Genomic DNA, 23,962 nt, shown 5'->3' with positions numbered 1-23,962 from the left:
CTTCCCAAAGTTAGGTACAGCAGGCAACAGCAACAAGATAAATGCCTTGGCTGCTCACTTTTTAAAATTGTTAAATTCTGAAACTCAGTAGAGTTTTATCCTCACATCTAGGAATTGGCATTATTTAAAATGCATGTGATTTTTGTAGGCTTTCGCTTGCTTCTTCTTTCTTAAGCCACTAAGGTTGTCCTTCAAAAAAAGTCTGAAAATGACAGAAAATCTCTCTCCCTGCAGCCCTTTTCTCCTGCTTGCAACTGCACAGCTCACTCACTCTTTTTCATCTTTCTTGTTTCTTATTTACAACATACACTTCAGCTCAAAGCATTTTCACTCCTTCCCACACAGAGCCCACTGGATGATGCTCCTCCACTGAGAGCTCCTGTGCAGGGAGCTGCAGGTGACAGGACCTTTACTTTCTACTGCTAAAAATCATATGGTTCCATCCCCAAACTCCTGCACACTCATCCCATTTTCTCCAGGCTATGTTAGTCATCCTCTCCACACCCCTCAGCACTGATAAACTGAGGGATTACTCTTGGGGTTAAACAGTATCACCTCTTATCTAGCTTGCATTTGTCTAAGTTACCATATCTTGAACGATTTTTTGTTTTCATCTTGGATTAGACAAGTATCTCTCTTCTGTCTCAAATGACATGGCCTTTAAATCACCCTTGTGCACCTTTCCCAAAACTTTCCCCACCTGGTGGAGGGACCCAGCTCTCAATTCCCTGGGCCTGAAATGGGAGTGATCCCTCATTTTGGCCCTGGCTCTGCAATAGCAGCTCTGCCAGTCCATGTTCATCCAGAGTTGATTCAACCACTGTAAGTATGACATGCAGCTTTTGCTTTTGTGCATCTGCCTTCATCCTCCAATTTATTAAATCATATATTAAAATAACCCCATAAACCAGGTGATCCAGAGTTACCTGTGCCTGTGACTTCCTGTCTTCACTCATCTCCATCTTTGACTCAACAACAAACATCATTGATGTCTTTACAGGCTTTTTTCCACATCATGGATAAAAATGTCAGCAAGGATTAAGAGAAAAAATTCTCTACAGGACTCTGGTACAAACTGCCCATTTTTAATCCACTTCATCTTTAAAGTGTTCATTTTGAATCATTCTAGTTTTCCACTTAATATGTTGTATGGTATCAAGTCAAATCTTACAGAGAAACCTAAATTGTTAAATCAACACTATTACCCTCATTAAAAATAATCCCATAAAAAGATCCTGCAGTTTGACAATTTATATACTATAAATCTGTGCAGACAACCTAATTTTCTACAATTTCAACCCATACTGTTGGGTTTTTTTTAAACATGGCAGACTATCAGTAAGGGCAAAAAGAAGTTGTAATCAGAAGAAAGTAATTTACACCACACAAAAAAATTACTCACAACCTTTTGAAGCTAAACCTCAGAGTTAAACTGGGCACCACTGAAACCAGGTGTCTTGAGCTGCAGTAATAACATCATTTTAAGATCATCCACCTCAATCAGTAAATCCCCTGATGCACCACTCACATTCCTGTCACTGCAAACAGGAGCAAGATTCCTCATCTTCAAAAAATTATATTTTCAAAAAAGACATTTTCACGTCTTTATTTCTCAGATTCCACCTTACTAATTAATTTTTTTTAATGGGTTTGACTCCATGGAGGTAGAGAAAGAAACAAGAATATTTCCAGAGCTGTGGTGACAGAAAGATATTGGTGCAATAAGAAACTCATTTTGTCACTATATTGCACTGTGTAAATAGAAAGCATAATTAATAAGGACAGGCATGTTAATTTTGGTTCCCTTCAAAACCTGCAGGCAAGGGGAGGAAGAGGGGGAATGACAATATTTGGCAATAGCAAGGAAAACAGTTGCAAATGAGACGTTTTTCAGCTCTCTCAACCAGCTTTAGTAACAAGTAAGAGTAAAAATAAACTTTAAACACTTTCATACCCTTTAGAGTGCTCCATTTAAAGAGCATATTTAATCTAAGTCATGTGTATCCTTACAACAATGCTCTTTTTGCCCTCAATATGAATTAAAACTATTAAATATGTATGTGAAATAGTAGCCCATGATGGAATATCTCCAGAATTAAATTCTCAATAGGAAGGTTTTTTTCCTTTTTTCACTTTTGGGGTGTTTTTTGTTTGGTTGGTTTTTTGTTTGTGTTGTTTTGTTTTGGGGTTTTTTTGTTTTTTCATTTTTGTTTTTGTTTTTTCCTGGTTTGGTTTTTTTTCTTCTTTGAAACAACAATGATATTCAAAACTAGGTCAAGCTTACAACACCCAACAAAAGTAAAAGGATCTACAATTTCTTGAATTATTTTTTTTAAGTATCTTCCTTTAAAATTTACCATTAAAATATTTTCCATTTCCTTTGTGAAAAAGACAAATACAGATTTCTCCATCTCCCTGAAAACAAGCATCCACAAAAATAAGGTAGCTGCTTAAACACAGCTTTATTGCTGTCCTTGGGAGGCATTACTGCCCTGACATTACATTTACTATCAAGTAAAGCCACTCAAACTGTATGTAATCTAAAGAGTGATTCACTGAGCAAAACAGAGAATTTCTAAGAGAGTAGGAGCAAGCAATTATCCAATTTTTAGGAATAAATATGAATAAAAATACACAAGATTCTGGTTTGCTATACATATTACTAAAATGGACATACACAACAACCTGACATTGTCAGCAGCTGTCTCTTCATTTGCATTTATTTCTAAATTCTAACAGATGCCAAAGTCAACTTATAATATTTTTTAAGAATAAAACAGATTTATAAAATTAAGGGAAGGAATTACCTTCCCCTCAGCAGTCTGTTAAGCCCTGATGTGCTTTACCCATTTACCTCCCCATTTCCCCACCTGAGAGGCAAATCCTCTGCCCCCAGACTGCTCTAAATGATGGGACAGCATCTTCTGCCACCAAAATTGAGGAACCAATTTTGGAAATGAGGAATAGCCAGCTCAGTTCTTAACAAACCCCCAGCAGCCACTCCTCCCTCCATCCCCATTCTAACACTAGGTAGACAACACAGTGCTTTCCAATCACTCCAGGGACCTCCACCCCTATTAAAAGTCACATTTTCACCTTGTAGTGCAACACTCATCATCATCTTTGCAGATTTCCTGCATTACAGCTTTTCAATGAACAGTGATTTACCTAACTAAAAGCACATTTATCAAGACAAACTCTATAAACAAGTGTAAATTTGAAATTTAAATTCCATCTCTCTGATAAAATGCTGCAGCCAGATCAAAGAAATCAAAGCAGTGGGGCTGGTTCAATGCATGAAAAATACCAATTCCAAGTCTGAGAGCAGTGGAAGTGAAGAGCTGGGATGCTTGGGACTGACAGCACCAAGGAGAAGTGAAACCTGACAAGGTTTTCCACCCAAGAAAAACCCTTCAGCCTCTGATGTAGGTGCCATAAGGATCTCATTGAATAAAGGCACAGAGCTGAGGAAATGCAGGATCAGAGCTGCAGAGCCTGGGCAGAGGAACCTCCCTGGTGAACCTTGGTTTCAGTGAAATCTGTGATAAATAACCAGAGAAGATCCCTGGTTGGTGACAGGGCAGAGTAAACATTAAGAGTGATTAATAAACAAATGCCAGTCTACAAAACTAATTGTCAATGCTGAATACCAAGAGTGGCTTTGGATCCTCACACCACCAAGGATAACCAGTGGAACAGCAATAACCTGGGCAGGAGAAACAGCCAACAAAGGATTAAGAGAAAACCTCGGCATAAAATCTTGCAACAACTTTGGCTGGAAAGGAGAACAAGATCATCCAGTCCAACAGAACCTCCTTCTCAAAACAGGGCTCCAAAATGCAATTTGTACAATACTACTTCCTGATGATTTGGGAAATAGATGTTCTGGTCAAGAAGTTCAGAGAATGCTGTGAAGCTGCAGTAGCACCAGTGATGGAATGATGCTGCAACACAAGAAGACCAAACTCAAGTTGAGGTCAAGATTTATTAACAGCTACTGATGAAAACAGTCAAGAGATACAAAGCCATTTACAATGACTAAATAAAGCAGTGTGGATTCCTTGAAGCAGCGAAAGAGTGCTGGCATTAAACAGGATGAAGAAAGTGACAAACTCCTAATAGGCCACCATGAGATCTGGTTGGATCAAGACAAAAACAGATTTGCAAACAGACCGAAAACGAAATGAGGAGTTGGGCAAAAAATGCTGAATTCCTCCATAGGGCTTGACATCTTCATCTCAAAAATAAACCAGTGCTGTGAAAAAGCTAACAAAAAAAGTGTGTTTACTTAACAGTGCTCATCCTGAGCTGTGCATCCCTGGTGTTAAAAAAGGCAGAATTGTACCATGAAGAGCCTGTATCAGTTTCCCTTTTCTCTTAGCTAGTGTGCCATTGAAATGAAACTCAAAATTCACATTTTCTAAGGGAGCAGGGGACCAGCAATGCTGAAGCTGCTGGATGAGCACGAAGGGTTAGCTCTGGGCCAGGTGGAAAAGGCAGAGTTTCCAAATTCAAGCAGTAATTTCCAAAGAGTGGACCTACATCCAAGGCAGTCCTGGTTCAAAGGCTCCCATCAGACTGAGCACGTGGGAATTCAGTGCCCTGCTCCCCTCCTGCAGCCTGAGGGACCAGCAGGAGCCTCCTGCCACTGCCAGCTGAAAAGCTTTTCACATGAGGACAACCTTCTGTCAGAATCCTTTTGGGACAATGACAGATAATCACACTAAATTATGAATAAAAGAGGCAATAGCTTCTTTCTGGAAAAGCACCAAAACTGAGGGGAAAAGGCTCATGGAAGTATTTCTAATAGATCTCTGAAAAACTGTCTACAGCTTATCATGGACACATCTTGGCATGAAGAATGAATAATTCCAAGAACATTTGATATATTGATATAATTTACATATATATAAATGTGATGCAAATGTATATAATGTGAATTTATAGAAACACAATTTTTTACTAGAAGGGCACAGAGCCAAATTAAAAGGGGAACAATGGACAAGATGTAAAATACAGTTGCTCTTCCTGTGCCTCTTGCAGGGGTTTTCCTGATTCATGATGAAAGTATAAAGCAACACACATATTTTATTCATCAAAATATATTGCTGATAAATCTTGAGTGACTTTCCATGGCAGTTCCACTACTCCTGAAATCACTTGGAGTTTTAAGTAATATTTCCTCTCACTGCAACCTGGTTTGCTTAAAAAAATTACATTACATTTACTCAACACTTCTTTAAGCAATGAAACCCTGGCAGAAATCTGTTTATTGGTATCCAAATCCCATATAAAACAACATTCAGTATTCCCTTGCAATTGGCCCCACAATTTACAAGCCCACAGCACTATGGAAATATATAGGACAATATATTTATTGCAACCCATCCAAAGTTTCTTGACTGTTGATTCCTTATCTGCTTCCCGGAGTCCTGCTGAACGTTTACATAAGATGATTGCTTTTAATCTTTCTGTGTTTGCTTCAGACATGCCCTGACAACCACTTAGAAAAGTGGTATTTTCCTGACAAAATGAATCATTTGTCTTCTACCACCAAGTTGCAGATCTTTGTTACAGAAATAGAAAGGCTAGAACATGCCCTAGGAAGTTTCTTTCTCTGCTTTGAAACTATAGGGAGCAGATATACTCCCTTTGAAAATCCTGTGATAAAAAAAAAAAAATTAAAATAAAAAAAAAGTGGCACAATTTCCTGAAGCATGAGCTCATAATGGGAACAACATACTGTGACAAGTGGATCGCAAGAGGAAAAATACAGCGTGGAATTGCACAACTCCTTTCTAAGTCAAAGTACTGACACCATGCTCTGCTGAGAAAACCTTTTGTGCCTCTGATTTAATGATAAATTTCATGTGATTTCTCCTGGTTGGAGGAATGGAACAGAAACAAAACCAAAACACTGTCCTGACGTGTTAGCATTAAATATCTCCTTCAAGAAATAAACTTTGTGTCTTTGATTGTTACATAAAATTCTATTTTTGGCCAGAACAAGAGGGAGAAAAAGAACAAGAAAATAACCACAATTATTCTCAAACCAAGAATCCATGAGAGGTCGAAAAACATGAAGGAGAAATCCTTTCTAAGGAAGAAAATATTCCTTTTCCAGCCCTATATTCCAGTTTTCACCACCTCTGCATGGCAAACTGTGGTCAGTGCTCAACTCTACTCACCCAATGCATCCAGAACAGTCTCATCACCCTTAAACTCGGGTCCTTCCCAGTTTTAACCACTTCTGGTTTTTTCCAGCTCTGACCTTCCCAAGGCTATCACTCCTAGCTCTATTTTCTGGCATGCCTTTCCTTCCCAGAAATGAGCCCTCCTCCTCTAGCATCCACCCAGGTTCAGATCCTGCTCTTTCCTCTGCCCATCCTGTTCCTTGATCTCAGCAAACTCCATCACTCCTATGGTCACAGCTCACACTCTGAGTTTCTCCATGATAAAACCAATATTAAATTTTGCAAAAGTGCAGAGCATGCATTGTTAAAGACCAAAGCAGAACCATCACTGCTCTCCATCCTCCCTGGAGACTTCAGCCATCTATAATTTTTCCCCTCAGCAAATAATGCCATCAGGCCACTGCTTCACAGCAGAACATCAACAGAAATTTGTCCTCACTCTTCCTGAGCCTTTTTGGACAGATCTGAGCCTTTTTGGACAGATCTAAGTTGTGCTGCTTCTACCCTGCAAGTTACAAAACTGAGAAAGAACAGCATCTTCTTAAAACCATGAAGTCATCTACCACACTTTTCCCCTTTATGATAACCACATTCCTCTTCCAGACTTGGTATTTTCTTCCCTTATTCTTTTCGCCACTCTCTCTTTAAGCCCCTGCATTTAATTGGCTTTGGCAACTCAGGCACAACTGAAGGGGTTTTTTTCCCCATTTGTGTGTAAAAGATGTAATTGCAGTTGCTCACCTACATTTTGTTTACTAAGGATACAGATCACCATTTTCCAGCTCACTGTATTTGCCTTCAAGCTTTCTGCCTTTTATAGAAGCATTATTCCTACATATGTCATCTTTCTTCCCCCTGACAAAAAATCGCCCACTGATGTCTCTTTGTTAGAATACAACAAATCATAATTATTAGTCAACAGTATAAATGTCCACCACGGGACAAAAGCAAATCTGGGGCTTTTCCTTTGCTGAAAAACCCTTTGGTTTAGAGTTGCTTCCTACTTCTAGCCTATTTCATCTGCCAGTTGAAATACAGAGTGACCTCTCCATATGGCACTTTCAACATACATAAAAAAGATACAGATGCACAAATGTTTTGTCTAAAGCAGGGAGAAATTGGAAAGCATCCTTCAGTTCCAATTTATTGTCTTTGCACTGATACCGTAATTTAGAAAAATTAAAATGTTCCAAAGTTTGTGTTTGATAATAACTAACATTTCTAAAGCAGTTTTTCAGATGCTCTTTTTGAAAAAATGGACTATATACATTCTTTAGTATTAAGCAAAAGGGCCTTTTGTGAAGAAAAATACCAGTTACTGATGTCTATCCAACAATCAAATGTGCCTCTGTGTGGGCTGTACACACTCATTCTCAGAACAGACCTGCTGATGACTGAGCTACTGCTTTCAGAGAAATTATTTTTTTTCCTTCAAAATCCTTCAGAAAGTTGGGTTGATTTTTTTAGCAATAATCCCAAAACATTTCAAATCATGTGAATAAAGATCTCAAGTGATTTAACCAAAATAACACAGACATAACCACAGAGAGAAGAGTCTTTTTATTTTCATGAAAAGGACAAAGGTTCAATACCATAAAGTTCAGACCCCAAAATATGTCCTAAAATCTGAAACATAGACTTGATCTAAAATAAAATCCCAACCCCTCAGATGCTTGTGCTTCATCCTCTGCATTCAAGAGCTGAAACCATGAGATGTACACAGTCAACTATTCTGCAGTATGTTGGCACCCACAAGCACTTGTACAGATCTGAAAGCATGAATTTACTATTTTTCTGGAGGCAAAGAAATAAGATCATCTTGCCAAGGTGTTGCACTCCCCCTCTCCATCAGGGACAGCCCATCCCAGGCATTGCCTTTCTTCTGTAAGCACAGTGTCCAACCTCACCAACAACTCATCTCCAGCAAGGGATGCAGGGCAGTGATCTCCCAACAGCTGGACCTGACAGGCCACAGCTGGATGAAGAGAATCTCTATGAGCAACCAGGACATGCTGCTCACAACTACATTTCCAAAGTGGCTGAGTTGAATAGGGATGTAAAAAGCTCCTGTTCAGGCATTTCCTCCTCAAGAGAAAAGCTTTTCTTGCAGGATGTGCTGACAGCAAAAGCAGCTGATGTTGGGAATGTGTAATCCAATCACAGAGACTGTTGGGAATATTAATCCAAGGGGCTCCACCTGTCCAAGAGCAGATGGGGCACCAGAATTCACAAAGACCCATCAGGGCTTTAGGAGCATCCAAAAACATGGCACCATCCCCTGACCAGGACATAGGAACTTGGCTCCATCAGGAAAAGAAAAGCAAATAAAATTAAACCTTACAGAAAGCAGATTTGAACAACGCAAGTGGTTTGTCCTTCCATCTTCCATGACAGCAATGCCACTACATCTGTTTGAAGAAGTTTCTCTGCAGCAGCACCTTCAAACTGTAACTTGCTACATGTGCTCTCTCCTTATCTCCAGATGTTAAAACCAAGTTAATCTCTCAGCAGAAATGCACAAAATGCTGTCCTTGGACCATGTGCAGCACATCCCACACAAGCTTTGCTGATGCTGCATGATCACCAACCAGAGGAAACAAAGCACTGCAAGGTAACAGAAACTGGAGGTGCATGTGGGAAACAAGAAATTTTCCTTAGTAATAAATTCAGAATATCAGACAGGAAAAAAAATTATGTCCCATTATGCCCCCTGGTCAGGGTATTTAGCTCTTTGTTTCCCCACAATGCTTCCCAAAGGGTTGATCCATCCCTTCTCCAGCTGCTCTCACAAATGCATCCTGTCCCATACAAAATTCAGTGTACTTAAGATATGCTGCACTTCATCCACTAGAGCACCCAGTAGAGTGTCCATCTGCTCCATTCCCACTCTGATCCAACTCACACCTGACTGGCACAGCCCAAAATCTTACAGCACAAGATGGGCATGGCAACCTGGGGCTCAGCTGGGAGCTTTCCACTGAGAGCCTGCCAACATTTCCTTGAATCCATTCTTCCCACTATGCTCTCCTGTACCCACAGCAACTGTGAAATCACTATTAATTATGTCCTTTTGCCTGACCCACTTATCTCAGAATTGCAGTATCTGGGATGGGCTAAAAACAGAAAAAAAAAAGGAGGGAAGCTGCTCATTTTGCTTCCTGGACAACTCCTTTCAGAAAAGCCAACTCTGTTCTGATTTTCTCCACTATTTTTTCCTCTGTCTTTCCTTTCTTCTTCAACTTCTCTTCTGTATCTTCCTTTTGTTTCTCTCTGCAAGAAGAGGAACTGGGTTAGGAAAAAGGAACGATGGAGAACGCTGATCTAAATTGCTTCACATCTTCAAATACGTGGAGAGAAAATGATGGGGCGTGGGAAGGGAATGAAGCCCTGTGGGTTTTCTTTTCCAGATGACTTTCCTTCCTTCTGGCTCATGACTGAACGAGATATGAGAGAATAAGAACTGCTGGAGATTTTGGCAAATATTGAAAAGGAGAACATGCAACTACAATTATTTGGAGAATAAGAAGCAAATGCTAAAGAAAAAATAAACCCCACACATACAGACTATGGGCTCTTTCCAGAGGGAGAAGGTTTTATTCAGTCTGAATTAAATGTGTGTATTTTTCCCATTAATTCAAGCGTGGATTTCATATAAAATTCACAAATACCTATGTCAAATACAGCAAGGAACACCAGCTTAGAGGCATCAGAAAGCATTCTTTTATTACAAGAGAGAAGACACGCAGTTCTGTTTCCTGAAGGATGGCAAGGAACCAGGAAGAGATGAAAGCACAACCTTAATATTGCAACTAACAACGTTCAAATGCTCTTGCCTGCACATTAGGATGCACCACCATGCATTTTTTGCTTACATTTACTTCTGGCCCTGGTACTGTGCACTGCTATCTGGAGCAGGGCTAATTTCTGGTTCAGGAGAAAGGACCCTCATGGTGAAACCAGAGCACATGAGCATGCCTGGGTTGTTCCTACAGAAGGTGAGCTGTGCTCCAGGTCCTGAAGCAGAAGGCACCGAGCTGCAGCTGCCCACAGAGATCCCTGTTCCCCTCTGAAACGGCTCCCACATCCCTCCTCATCACCCAGCACAAACCAACACAGCCACCAGAACTGCAAACCCACCTACAGGGAATGCAGGCACACAAAGTGAGGAATTATTTGAACATAAGCTGCTCTTGAGACGTCCTTTCGTGGGTTTGTTTCCTTACTTGTGACCTTTGGGAAGGCAAGAAGGATGCATTCAAAACCTCAGTCATTGTTTGTTTGCAGAGGTGATACCATCCATGCAATACATGTACTACACATACCTGATTATTTGCCTTCACCAAAAGCATCAGAGAAAACAATTCGTTTGGTTTTAACTCATTTAAAATGGAGATATCTTTCACTGGGAGAAGAGCTTTCCATAGGAACAGGGTTTGCACTTTGTGACGTTTTCAGAAAGACCTAAGAAATAATATAAAATAACAACTATTTCTGCCTCCTGCCAGGCTTGTTGGAGTATTTTAAAACAGCTTTGCTAAAATAAACCAAGTTTTTTTTTCCCCGAACAGATTTGCCACCAGGGAACCAAATCCTACCCTTATAAGGCTACAGCAAAACAAAAGTCCCAAAAAAAGTACAAAATCCAGTCCATTTTTTAACTCAGGAAAGAGGAATAATAAGACACAACAGGTTTAAAATCAGTTTCTTCAGAATTTGCAAGTCAGATGCTTCAGAAAATAATGTTCCCAAAGATCACCCTCTGGTCCTTCACTCCACTCCCCTCCATCCAGTGAGATCTTGAACTGTTCAAGAGCTACAAAGCTAAAGCAGAGATTTCAAATCCACAGCCAGGATTCAGACTTTCCCACTGCAATGTTTTACACACACAGAAAGGGTTACATTTACCATTAAAGAACTCAGACTGTTATGGCAAAGCAGAAATTATTTAAACAACTTTGCCTACAAGGATTGATCCTCCCTCGGTATTAAAACCCCAATATACACAAAAAAGAAAGGAAAACCTCTTAGTGTTAAACATTGGAGAAAGATCTTAAAAATAATGGACTCTAAAATAGTTTACAAGAATCTAAAATAATGCCTGTGCTAAGCTAACACAGAAATCAAACTATTTGGAAAAAAAAAAAAAAAGAAAAGTCAATGTTAAATATTAACGTTTTGGTTCTCTCCAAGGCAGGACAAATTGCAGGGGGAAGAAAACATTGAAAAGCAAAGGTTGTTTTTTTGGTTTTGTGGTTTTTTTTAATTTTACCAAATTTTTGCTCTGGACCATATTCTATTTAAGAAATTGCATGAGAAATTGCTCCAAAGCTGAGTTGAACCTCACCCAAGGTTAAGTGAACACCAAACACAGACCACTTCCTTTGGTTCTTGGTATAAAAACAAAATATTACCAAAATATGCAGCAACAAAGGATGCTGCCACGACAGCTCGTCCGAGCAGCTCCATGGCTGCAGTGTTCCAAGCCTGGGTAAATAAACTTTAAAGGATCTTGAGAGGAAAAAGTTCTTTCCATCCTCTTTTTTTTCATTATCCGACACTACGAGTTGAGCTGTATAAAAGATTTCACTGTGGCACATACAAAAGCAGCGGCACACCAGCGAGCACTTCATTAATTAAAAGCCAGAAAAGGAAGTTTGCTAAACGAAGCAAATGTTCTTATCACTCCTATCTATATTCATTAAAACTGACAGGAAACCAAATATCACCATCTGTCTACTTGCAATAAAGACACTAAAAACAGCTCCGGGGTAGAAGAATAATATAAAGTATAAAACTGCAGTTTTTCAAGTTTCAGTTTTAAATGGACAAGAGAGAAACTGATGTCAGACGAGGGAGAATGAAGGATGACAAGGAGCTGGTACATGAGACTGAAAAAAGAAATTACATGCTTTAGAATATAAATTGAAGCCCCTTTCAAATCTCAGAAAACAAACAATAAGCTAAAGTTTGCACTGTCTTTTTCATTCAGGTCAATGGGTCTGGAAAAAGCCAAGTGTTGCAACGGCAGCTCATTTGCCTACTTACAAATAACTGCTACCAAAAACAGTTGGAAAATTGTATTATGCAACATAAGCTGCAAATTTTTAATGGTCAAGCAAGTCCCAGGAAACACTTGTGTTTTATTATGTCTTGATACACCCTCTTCAGATTTACAAGAGATCATTCTTTTAATTATTCCTATATTTGGATTTTGCTTTTAAATCAGAAACCTGATATAAAATTGAGTAAGATTTGATAAAAGGAAAAAGATGGCAGAGGTACTAACTTAGCTATGAAAAGAAAGACCAGGCTGGGCTCACACCAGCAGTGGCAGAGGTCAGCTGAAGGTCACTGATTTAAGGTATTTTCCAGCATTTGTACAATTCCTACCTTCTAGTAATCACCTTTTTTTTTTTTTTTTTTGCACTGCAGGGGAGAGGAAAGAAAAAACAAATAGATGGTAATAAGATATTTAACGACAGAAATGAAAATAAACTACTGCTCACACTCTCAAGAGCACAACTCCCTGTCGTTAATTCTGCACTATTCCCCAGCTGCATTTTGCATAGCAATGAAAAGCACTTCCAGTTCCTCTCAATGCTGCATAAAATATTAGCTCCACAGTCACAGTTTTTAAGACTAAATAAGGTTAAAGTAATTTAAGCCTGAGATACACAGAAAAAAAAAAAAAAAGAAAATTCATTGTTAAAAGTCTCCCAGCCCCCTGTGATGTTGAGGTACTGGAGCACATATGGTGCAGAGCAGATCCCTGGGACCTACAGGAAGCACAAATGGGGTCAGGAGAGGAGGAGCAAGGGAGTTCAAGACTAAATTGAAGCCTTGTTGATTTTTATTATTAAGTTCTTCCAGGACAGTACTTTTATTTTGTTTATTTTCTGTCCTAAGAACAGTAATTCATACCTCGAAAAAGGCTCTCATTAATATTCTATGAGAATGCTTTTTTAGCCTCAATACAATTACAGCAGAGCAATTATTATTCTTCTGTTAATACTTTAACAATACTAACAGAACTATTAACAGCTCAGCATAATGAGGCATTTGTGAAACAGAACTGTAAGGCTACTTCTGTTTGTAAAGAAACCACAACAGAATTACACAAGTTAAATAAAATCTGAGTGTAAATAAGTCACTGTAAACTGATGTGCAAATGTGCCATCAGATTCCTCCCTGATTCTGGGGAATCTCTCAATCCTGTAAGGATACAGGAAAACCAAACATTTTTAAGTGAAGGCTGAAATTCAAGAGTAAATTCTTTTTTATGTTCAGTATATAACAGAGACATGTCTTTGTGCATGCCAATGAAATCATTGGGATGCTTAGGAAGGATTTGGTAGGCACACCTGGAGGTATGTAACAGAAGAGAAAATACAAAACTATCCATAAAAAATTCCTGAGTGTGCTGTAAAAATGCATCCAGGCTGATGTTGGAGAATGTTTGTTTATTCTAAGGTGGTTATACAGCATCTAAAACACAAGAAACATTGCTGCAATGGGAGGGAAAAGCCAGTGTTGACATGTTACCTTTATAAACCTTTTATTAAAAGCTGCATAGTAAGGGCAACAAGCATAACCCAGATTATTAGATTTTGGAAAATTTTATTTTATATATGCCTTGTTAGAGCTCCTATTTTCCTACTGAGAGTAGTAACTGTGGAAGTTGCATTTAAAATTATTTGCTAACAGAAAGCAAATGAATACTCAGGTTCTTCAGGAGCATGGATAATCAATGGAAAAGGTGAAATTCTCTGGCAAAAACAGAAAGCACAATTCACTCCTGTGGTTCTCCTGTCCACAGCTACAACAGTAACAGGGTGCAAATCAAAGCATCTTCCACAGCAGATATTGGAGAAAACCAGTCCCAGACTCCAGACTCCTTGGATTTGAGAATGCCAGGCTGGGAAAAGCTTCTTCAGTTCTTGGGAACTGAGAAAAGATCCATTTCCTACAATCCTCTTAAAAAGGTAAATGAAGCTGAATCCTGAAACACACTCTTAGTCCCTCCCATTCCCATACTGATGGAGCTGTTCCTGCACTATTTTCCTTTAATTATGGGAAACTCTGTTCTAATATCATAGACACACAATACTACCAGTATTATTAATTTATTTAATTAATTATTAATTTAATTATGAAAATATCAACTTATTAAAGACCAGTATGGGTTTTATTTAATCTTGTACCCACCTTGTTTATGAGCTGATGAATCTCCTTTGCCTGGTCTGTACCCACAGATGAAGCTGTCCCTTCTGTAAGGCACCACCAGCACCCCTTTTGCTGGCTGTACCAACTCCCCTTCTTGCTCACAGGATTATGCAAACTGTGTTTAAATTCAGGATGGGTTCTGCCCTTTTGTACTCAAATGCATCCTCTTCCCTTCATCCTGCTACATACAATAAACCCTGGATTTGTCAGGTTTGATCCTAGCTTGCAGCATGACTTATTTTGGTGAGCACTTTGCTTTAACACCTCCTCGCCCACTGCAACACCTCCTGGATATTATTCTTGAATTTGCTTTAGATAGTCAATAACAGTTTTCCACACACCTTTGTAAAAGCTTCCCTTAAAAATCTACTTTTAAGTGACTGTTCCAGTGACTATCCCAGTCACAACGCCCTCGTGTCTTTTATTTAAAGTACAGCACCATCACCTCTGCACAGCAGTGATGTAAGTAAGGCTTGTCACGCTTTTGCTCTCGAGCATTAAAAAACCTGACCCAAAACCAAGTCCATCCTAAGTGTACCTTTTAATCCACACAGAGCCAAAATAATTTATTATTATTTACATTGCTTTAATAGCTTTTTTGAGTTGCTATTTAGATGGTCTTAGTAGTAATGACTGCAGCAAGCTGGAACAGGTTCACAGCACTAAAAATAAAACCTGGGTGTCTTGAAGCCTGGGAAAAATACAGGAATGTTCCAAGGGTGTCAGTACAAACCTGCAAAACAAATTTTCTACACAGACAACATTTCTTATTCATCAATTTGAATGGACAGATATTTGGAGACAGAGAATAATTCAGTTTCTACAGGCTTCTTGGACACTCCCATCATCATGCTCCCCTTTCCCATGTGTTTCTGCTCCCACACTTAATTTGTCTGCCCTCTGCTGTCTTTCTTGCCTTGAACCAGGCTCAGGCCAACTATTTCTCCCTGTCCTAGTTTTGCCTTTCTCTCCCCCATGCCCAAATGATGTGATCCAGGTGATGGCTGAGCCCACCAGGGCAAGGTCATTGCAAGCTCCACTGCAGGAGGGTCTCACCTCTTGGGTAACAAGCCACCTTTTTTTGCCATTTCTTTACTCTATGCAGTAAATATAGTACCTTTTCCCCCTTTTCCCAGCCTATCCCATTATTTCTCTCTCTTTTACATACTATCCATTATTTTTCAGGGTTTTTTCCTTTTTTATCATCCTATCACTACCAGAGTCTTTAAGAGAAAGCTGAGGCTGTTAAGTGTCTCACACCTGTCATTTCAGCATTATGATTAGAAAGCAGATTCTGAAAATCCTGATGCCACCATAAAACTGGTAAACTAAGAAACCTCGCCTTAGATTCCATCACTTTATCACTGTTCTTGTATGCTTCCCTAGATACCTGCTGATCACCATCAGAGACAGGATATTGAATTGTAAGTGCTTGCTCTGAATGAGAACAGCTGTTCTTACAGATTTATTGCTAAAACAACATGGGTTCTGCCAGACCTAAGAAAATCAGCAAGAAATAAAGTTACAGACTCTTGTATTTTGCCACAAGTAACTTTGGTATTTGGAAATTCCCTTTCCTTGTCCCTGTTTGTTAGACTGTTATGCAAAGAGAGTTAATTCTGGTAAAGATTAACACATATGTAAAGTACCCAGATGATTTCTTTGATTGTGATAGGAAATACTTAGATATGAAATTCAGCACAAAGTACTTTCCAGCTTCTGAGAAATATGAGTGAAACTACTTCGAACATGATTAAGTTAAGAGCATCATCCTTATTAACATAAGAAAGAAAAACGATTTGTTGGAAAACACTCACCATTTGAGGTACTCCATACTGTTTTCCAATGTTATTTTCCCAGAGACACCAAGAATGGTTTGGTTTTGTGGTTTGGGTGGGGTGGGGGAGAAGGTTGCTGATGTTTTGAGAAAACCTACCAAAGCTTGCTTTGTTTGCTTGCTGATCCTCAGCTACAGCAGTAAGTGGCTGCTGGCAGCCCTAACTTCAAAAACCAGCTGCAGGACAAACTGTCATGATTTCATCCATTCAATCTAAAATTAAAAACTTTTTTAAAAAATGTATCAAACAAAGAAACAAACTTTAAAAATATTCCAAACAAACCGCAGAAGGTTTCCTCAATGGCAAAGTCTCAAGCCCAGTTGGCCAAACCCTTCCAACCACGTACCCACCCTTGGGTTTCAGATCCAAGTTAAACTCCACTCCCCACCAGCCTTATCTTGCCAAATTCAGAGCAGAAGGAAAACATGCAGAGGACTCCAGCACAGGGAAAGCATGGACACACACAGCAGCACTCCCAGGGGCCTGCTCTGCAGTTGCATTTTATTAAGGAATGCACACACTTCTGTGCTCCAGTCTGGAATATTCAGGGGCTCCAGCACATGAACAGTAACTCAACAACCCCATTTCCTTGTCTGTATCATAAAATAAACACAGTCTCTGAGATGGACTCTATGGATTTATGGCCTTTCAAAAGAATTTAGTAATTGGAGGGGGAAAAAATAAAACTCCAAGTAAAGTGAACAGTTCAAAATGTGCAGTAAATAGTTTTGAAAGCAATGTTCTCATCTGGGAGTATTGCAGCAGATGTTTATCATGAGCTACTGCAACAGTTAATCCAACTCCCAGCCAGATTACCTCTTTGCCTTTGGAAACCAGCCTTTTTTCCATGGGCAACTTACAGAAAACAAGGGGATGTGCCAGAACTGACAGCAAGCAGTTAACTGAATGAAGCAGGAGGGGAAAAAAAATCCATAAAGCCCAACCAAATAAACTGATATCTGGCCCAAAAGACTTAGATGAACAGGTGTATGTGTGGGTGGGATTGGAAGGAAAAAAATAAAGAAAAACATTTAAACAAAGCCTCCATTGACATTCTGGTCACTTAAGTGGGTACACACAAAACAAGCCAAACAACATTTTTGAACAAATCAGCAAATAATGGATTTCTTTCCTTTTTTTTTTTTTTGAGAGGGTAGGAAATATGATTATTGAACTTGGATTTCAAAATTATGCCAGTAATTTTGCCAGTAAGCCACAGTAACAACTCAGAGGTTGTTCTATTCTAAGATATTCTAAGGAAGAATGAAATAAAGGAAGGTAGGAAACTACATATGCAATCTGGTATTTACTACTCAAAGATACAAATGCAAATCACAATTTAAAGCATCATTATTTAAAGCTGAAATTACCAGTTCATAACAAATGCAAATCCAATCCCTGTTTACAACATTTCCTAAAGGCAAGTGTAGGGCTAGCGAGTCCATGCCCAGAGCATGGACTTATTCCTGCTCCTGACTTCACAGGCATTTAATTCTGAAAAAACCTTCAGCATCATGGGTCCTGTGAAAAGAGGGAGCAGTCCATCCCCTCTGACCATCCAAAAGAGATCAAGCCAGAGAGGCAGGTGCACCATGCTCTCAGTGCACTCACCTGAGCATCTCCTGTGGCTCCCCCACCCGTGGGACCACACTCACCCTGGCTGCCCCAGGATCCCTGGAAAACTGCTGGGAGCCAGAGGTAGTTTTTGAGGATTTACAGCCTGGCACAGCTTACAGGGCTACCTGCAACTTTCACCTGCAGCCCACACCTTCCCCTTTGTATTCTCAGCTGTGCTAACACAAGAATAAGAGTCACAAATTCTGGAAACTTCTGGTCTAAACTTCCTTCCTTACTGAAGAAAATCTCAGCTAGTTGGTTGGTTGGGGTTTTTTAAACAGAGAGAAAAACAAATGCCAATCTGTCAAGTGTAAGAAAGATGTAAAGAGATTTTGTTCCTCTAATTGCTCAGCAGAACAATAAATGAATAAAGAGCTCTAGGAAGTCCTTTCCACTCGGCAGTATTTCTGCTGGTAATGCAATTTTTCTTGGTACTTCTTAATCTTGGTACTTCTCTTAATCAACAAAAACAATGGCAAGCGTTACCAGTCCTTTCATATTTGATGAAGGGATTGATGTTATTTATCCAAGAAAGTCTTTATAAATATTCCTTCCCTTCTAAAAAGACCAGTGACCACAGAGCCATGTCCCTGCAGTACCTCCACTCAGCCCTTGGCCCCTTCCAGGCCATTGGAACAGCCACCCATTGGTGTGTTCAATAAAAACAACCATTTGCAGCTTGTCTTTTTAAGGTTTTTTTTTCTTCCATATATCAAAAGTCGTAAGTGTCAAGGGAAAGTTTTTGTTTTCTAAATTTTTAGTATTCCAGAGAAATATATTGACATTGCATTCCGCAAATCTTGCCAAAAATGTCTTTTGTGTTCACAGCTTCAATGTTGATGATAAATTTTAAACACTAACAGTACAAAGTATGATTTAAATCAGAGCCTAAATCATAAATGTAAAAGTAATTTAAGCTAGTGAACTGGAAACCTTAATTTAAATAATCTCATTTTGCCACTATAGTTTTCCTAAAGACCTATTTGCTTTCAAATTTGGTTGTTAGTTCTCATTGAGAAGGTAAATAAACTACATGTATCTATTTAAATTATTACAAAGCCTAATATATTCTACATCTTTTATTTTTACATTTTATTAAGTAGACAATTCACTAGGCAATTATTTTTTTAACTATGATTCCTAAGTGCTTCAAAAATATTTAGTGAGTCCTAAAGCACCTTTTATAATGATGATTATCCCCATTTTATAGAAGGATAACCCAAAGAAGAGGTAATTAACTAGTCTGGGCTCTTTCCTTCACCACATTAAACTAGCTCTAAGGTAACATGATTGATCTCCATTGTAACAGCAACCTGTTATACATAATTTTTCACTCGGACCAAGCAATTGTAATAATTTGTAATTATTGATTAGGAGATCAATTAGAAGCAAATACTCAGGTAGCAGCAGCAGCAGAAGGCTGAACTAAATATCTGTATAAGAATAAGGAGGCTTTGCTGGATGGTTTCACCAAGATATGACACTTGGAACTATTTTTACTTCATCTCCTAAAATGTGGATGCAAAGGTAGCACACGGCACATTCCGCTGCTGTCTTCACAACACCACAGCTTGCTTGATGAGTGACCTCAATTATTTTGCCCTGAATGACAGCAAAAATAGCATTGAGCACTGAGATCTCTTACACAGCCCAAGAGAACACACCAGACTTTGCAAGTTTTACAACCTCTAGTTTGAGTACTCAGTTCTTAATATGGTGCCTCAAAACTTGCAGGATGTTGTGCCAACAGCACTTAGGGTCAATGTTTCACAACAATTTCTGTGTACTGAACATTGCCCATCCTGCTGTGCCAGGCTGAGACCTTCCATTTGCACACTTTCTTTCCTGAGGGATAGCAGCAGCCTGGAATGGTTTCTAGTCAATACAGGCCATGTATGAAAAGTGGGAGAAGTGCTACAGAATTATTTTTCCAATGCCATTTTTCTCGTCGTTGTGCCCATTTTTCATTGTGCCCTAAGTTGGTCCATGACAGGAACTGCATCTTTCCAAAAGCACATCCTGATGTCTCCTACCAAGCCAGCCCTTACCAAGCAGCTGCATCAGTGATCCTGAAGCTACTCTACCCTCCTGTGAACTTGCCTTTCCTAGGATGCACACAAAAATTTTAGCACGTAGGCATTAATGACCATTTCTGAGCTTAGCCAGCAGTGGCACAATGCACCTTCCATCCCATGGTGCAGGAAAATAAAACAGTAAAAGACACAGTGGCCTATGAAGAGACAGATTTGGTAGGAGTGACCACATAAAATGCCAGCTCTTCCCTTCTGGTAAGGGAGTGACCACTACAGGGATGTAGAGCAGAAGGCTCTCGAGGAGACAACCCATTGCTTCGTCAGCTGGATGCTCCATCTCACTGCAAGTCCTCATCTACAGTTTCAGGACAGAGAGTGCTGTTCCTTCCAAAATCAATTCCAATACTGTGTGCCAGACCCCAAACCACACCCCACCGACAGGCCCCACACACAGAGAGTTTTCTGCCTGCACACAAGCCCAGGAACCAGGAGGATGAGCAAGGAGTGCAGGTCAGGGACCTACCAGGCCAGGCCCCCGCTGAAGCGAAAGCGAAAGGCTGCCCTGGCACCAGCAGCAGCATTTCCTGCCCAGGCTTCCCAGGGAGATGCAGCCAGTGAAGAAGCCCCACACTGCCCTGGTTTCCTGCCCAGCAGGCAGGCTCCAGCCCATCCAGCCCTGCCACCAGGCTCCAGACAGGATGCTGCTGCTGCTGCTGTGGGAAGCGAGCGAGCTCCGATGGGAGCGCTGGTCCCGGAAGGCAGATGTTGTGTAAATTCATATTTCATCAAAACAGTTAATTGTGACAAGAGGGCTATAAAATTCCTTGTACTGCTAAATTATTTCTCCACTTAGAGCAACTCTACTACCAGTAAATGTTACACATTGCACTTTATACCCAACTGGCAGCACTCAGTGATAACATTACAGCTCTGTTAAATAACAGATATAAAAATCACAGATCTTTAAAAAGTACAAATTAATTTTTCTCCCGTCATTCAATATAACCATTTACAAACAAACATGCCATGCAATTGTCATTAAAAGTTTTCCAATCTAGCGCTGCATGTGTTTAAATATGAAAATTATACTTCTGAAATAAACATTGCTGCTATCAGGGAAAAGTGCTACCATAAGTCACATTGCTATAAGACAGAAACTGCCACCATGAAGACTCAATAATCCCTCACATTTCACCAAGGGAAAGTTCTCTCTCCATCCATCAGGGTCATAGTAAAAGGAAAAAAGCAAACAAAAACCAGCTACAAAAGAACTAGGCAGCACCTGCTAAAACTTGGATTGTTTCAGACCCACAAGTAGGTAAAACAAGAAATTCAGAGACTGCTTTGTAATGAATGAATGGTTTATCCATATTATTGGTGCCAAACCTCCAGGAATCTATGTTTAGCAAATTCATACAATTAGGAAAAAATATAACCCCCAAAAAACAACTAACAGGGTTTCACTTTTTCTAATCTGACCTTTTATTAATTTATTAAGAGTTTATTATCTGTTCATCCTTGGAAAATACATTTTTTAGTAACATGTATCTCCTTTAGATATTAAGTCTACACTTAGCAACATCTAGAGTAAGAAACAACAAGGTTTTCTGCAGCTCCAAGGGGTCACAAGATCTCTACCTGGTACCAAAAAAGCAACCCAGTACTGTGCCAAAGGGAAAGGAAAGCCTTCATCTGCTCCCCCTCACCTGCCTGGGTGAGAAAACAGGCAGGAGGCGTGGAGGGTAATTCAGTTCTGCAGTGCTCACATCATCTTTCATATTTCTGTTACCACCACAAGCAGGCAACGCCTGCCAGCCTGGCTGCAGTTTGTTTACACAGTATTAGAAACCAGAATTTGCTACTTAGGCTAAAAAAGCCTCACTAGGTATCAAACAGACCTAGACCTTATTTTGTCTGTTTTCTCAGGATGTTCTGAAAGAAGTTTATATAATGCATGAAAATTATGCATGCCATTATGTAACAAAATCAAAGTGCCATAAAATGTACACATGGGTAGTTCTACTTTCAAACAGCAATAGCTGAACTGTTGCTGGCTTCATTTTAAAAGTACAGATCACTTGTAAACAGCATTTATTTAATCATAATAAGTACAATTTATATATAACTCTCTGACCTTGTCACTTACTCAAGTAATCACAATCACCTCATTATAACACACTGATAAATTCAAGTTAAACTCCCTGGGTCTCGCTCATTTCAGACGATTTGGGTATGTGATCAAAGAACTACAGGTGCACAGATTTTCCCTGGGAGATGACAAATCACAGAGGTGCAACAGGTGCCATTCCCATTCATTATCATTTTCCCCAAAAGGATGCCCCTGTCACAGTCAGGATGTTTGTGCACCCATGGGTGCTCGGGCAGGAGGTGAGGACACACAAGCCTGGGGCAGTGCAGCTCCTCTGGCCATTTCCCACACCTCAGAGGAGCTGGGGCTGCTCTTTGGTAGGGCCAGGCTGAAATTCTTCCATCACTCCATGTAAAAAGCTGTATTGATTCTCACAGCTTCAGGCTAGCAACAAAAAAATTAAGTTTTTAGGCCTAGCAACAGAGCTGGCCCCACAAGCATCCTTCTGCCGCTGCAATGCACAGCAAGGGGTTAATCACACATGCAGGTGTAAATCACACTAACTACACAGACAAAACCATTGATTTTAACCCAAATTCTATAAAAGGCACCTTAAAGGTTCAGTAGCAATTTTATTTGAAAGAACCATGCAAGCACTGATTGCTGAATGGCCATAATCAATTATTTCTATCCAAAATGTGCACTTTTCACACATCACAGAAATGGTTGTACAAATATACTACAGCTTCCAGTACCATCTCCAGCTGGGGATGCTCAGAGAGTATTTAAATTCCCAGCTAACTACTAGATGGCACAAAAATCACAGAACCCAGTCCTAACTGCAGCCTTATGCAGAGAAAAATGCCACAGAGAAAAAAGTTGCAAAATCTGTCAGCAGATATCTCTGAAGACATCTCTGTCAGAAATAACTTTTGCCACGAAAACTACCAGGAAACTCAGAACTTAAAAACGTGGATGTGGTTTTCATAAGACGTTAAATATACAGAAGAAATATAATAAATACAGCTGATTGTAAAACATATCACAAAAAAGAAAGGAGATATGTTGCAAAATAACAGAGCTAAATTCGTCCATGAAACGTATAAGAGATTTACAAGGCAAGATAAAAATAGAGAATTTAAGTTCATATTTGTTATTTTAAACTCAAACCAAAGTATGTTCAGATAACCGCACCTAACCACATCGATTTCCAATTAACCGAAGGGGAGGTACTGAATATTTGGCAAATCCGCAGAAATAACTTATGGGAAGAATCCCGGCTTTTCCTCTGGGATGTGACAACACCCCCCAGCCGATTCCCATTTACTTTCCGCAATTCCGCACACGCAAACCTCGATTTCCCAACCGGGGGCACCGCAGCGCCAACTCCGCGCTCGCCAAGTTCGCGGCAGCGCAGCGCCGGGACGGGCGGCGGGGCCCCCGCACCGGAGCCGGGGCACCCGGGAGAGAACGGGGAGAACGCAGCCGGGCCGGGATCCATCCCGTCCCCTCCCGGGAAAACTCTCCCGCTGCCCCCGGCAGGCACAAAGAGCCGCATCCCCCGAGCAGCGGGCGGGATGCGGCCGGCACTGCCCCCGGCGCTGCGTTGGCGCAGCCCCCGCCCAGCGGCCGCCGGGGGGTGCGGTGCAAAAATAATTATTGGAAAAAATAAAGAAAAAAAATAGAAAAAAATAAATAAAGAAAGAATCAACCATCGTGGCTCAGGACGGTGCGCAGGGATAGGGCAGCGCGCCGGGTACCGAGCGAACAAGCGTCCATCCATGCATCCACCCACCCGTGCCGCCCTCGCTCCGCGCATCGCCCTCACGCCCACCTTGCATCCCGCCCGCCGCCGGCTCCACACCGGAATCCGCCGCCACCGCCGCCGCCGCTGCTGAAAATACGGGGCAGGCGGGCGGACCAATGGGGGCGGAGAGCGCCGCGCCCGCAGCCAATGGCGGCCGCCCG

At 40.4% G+C, this 23,962-nt stretch overlaps 1 protein-coding gene across 9 annotated transcripts in view; it reads right to left on the bottom strand.

Moving 5' to 3' along the window:
• CTBP1 (C-terminal binding protein 1) overlaps positions 1–23,962 on the bottom strand; it is a 182,341-nt gene that overhangs the window by 127,175 nt on the left and 31,204 nt on the right. For 2 of the 9 annotated variants that reach the window (XM_077177837.1, XM_077177838.1), the window contains exon 1: positions 14,400–14,601. The exons of 4 other annotated variants lie outside the window; for them this stretch is intronic. Coding sequence is in view for 2 of the 5 variants with exons in the window: in XM_077177830.1 (XP_077033945.1) it covers positions 23,790–23,835 (46 nt within the window). In the remaining 3 variants the exon portion in view is untranslated. Of the gene's footprint in view, positions 1–14,399; positions 14,602–23,789; positions 23,930–23,962 lie in introns of those variants that run through there. 3 more of the 9 variants (XM_077177834.1, XM_077177835.1, XM_077177830.1) reach the window with 3 other exon arrangements.

Source organism: Agelaius phoeniceus, chromosome 4 (genome assembly GCF_051311805.1).
Source record: "Agelaius phoeniceus isolate bAgePho1 chromosome 4, bAgePho1.hap1, whole genome shotgun sequence".
Taxonomy (NCBI): domain Eukaryota; kingdom Metazoa; phylum Chordata; class Aves; order Passeriformes; family Icteridae; genus Agelaius; species Agelaius phoeniceus.
Note: the sequence above shows the minus strand (reverse complement) of the source record. Positions and strands in the feature narration are given on the sequence as shown.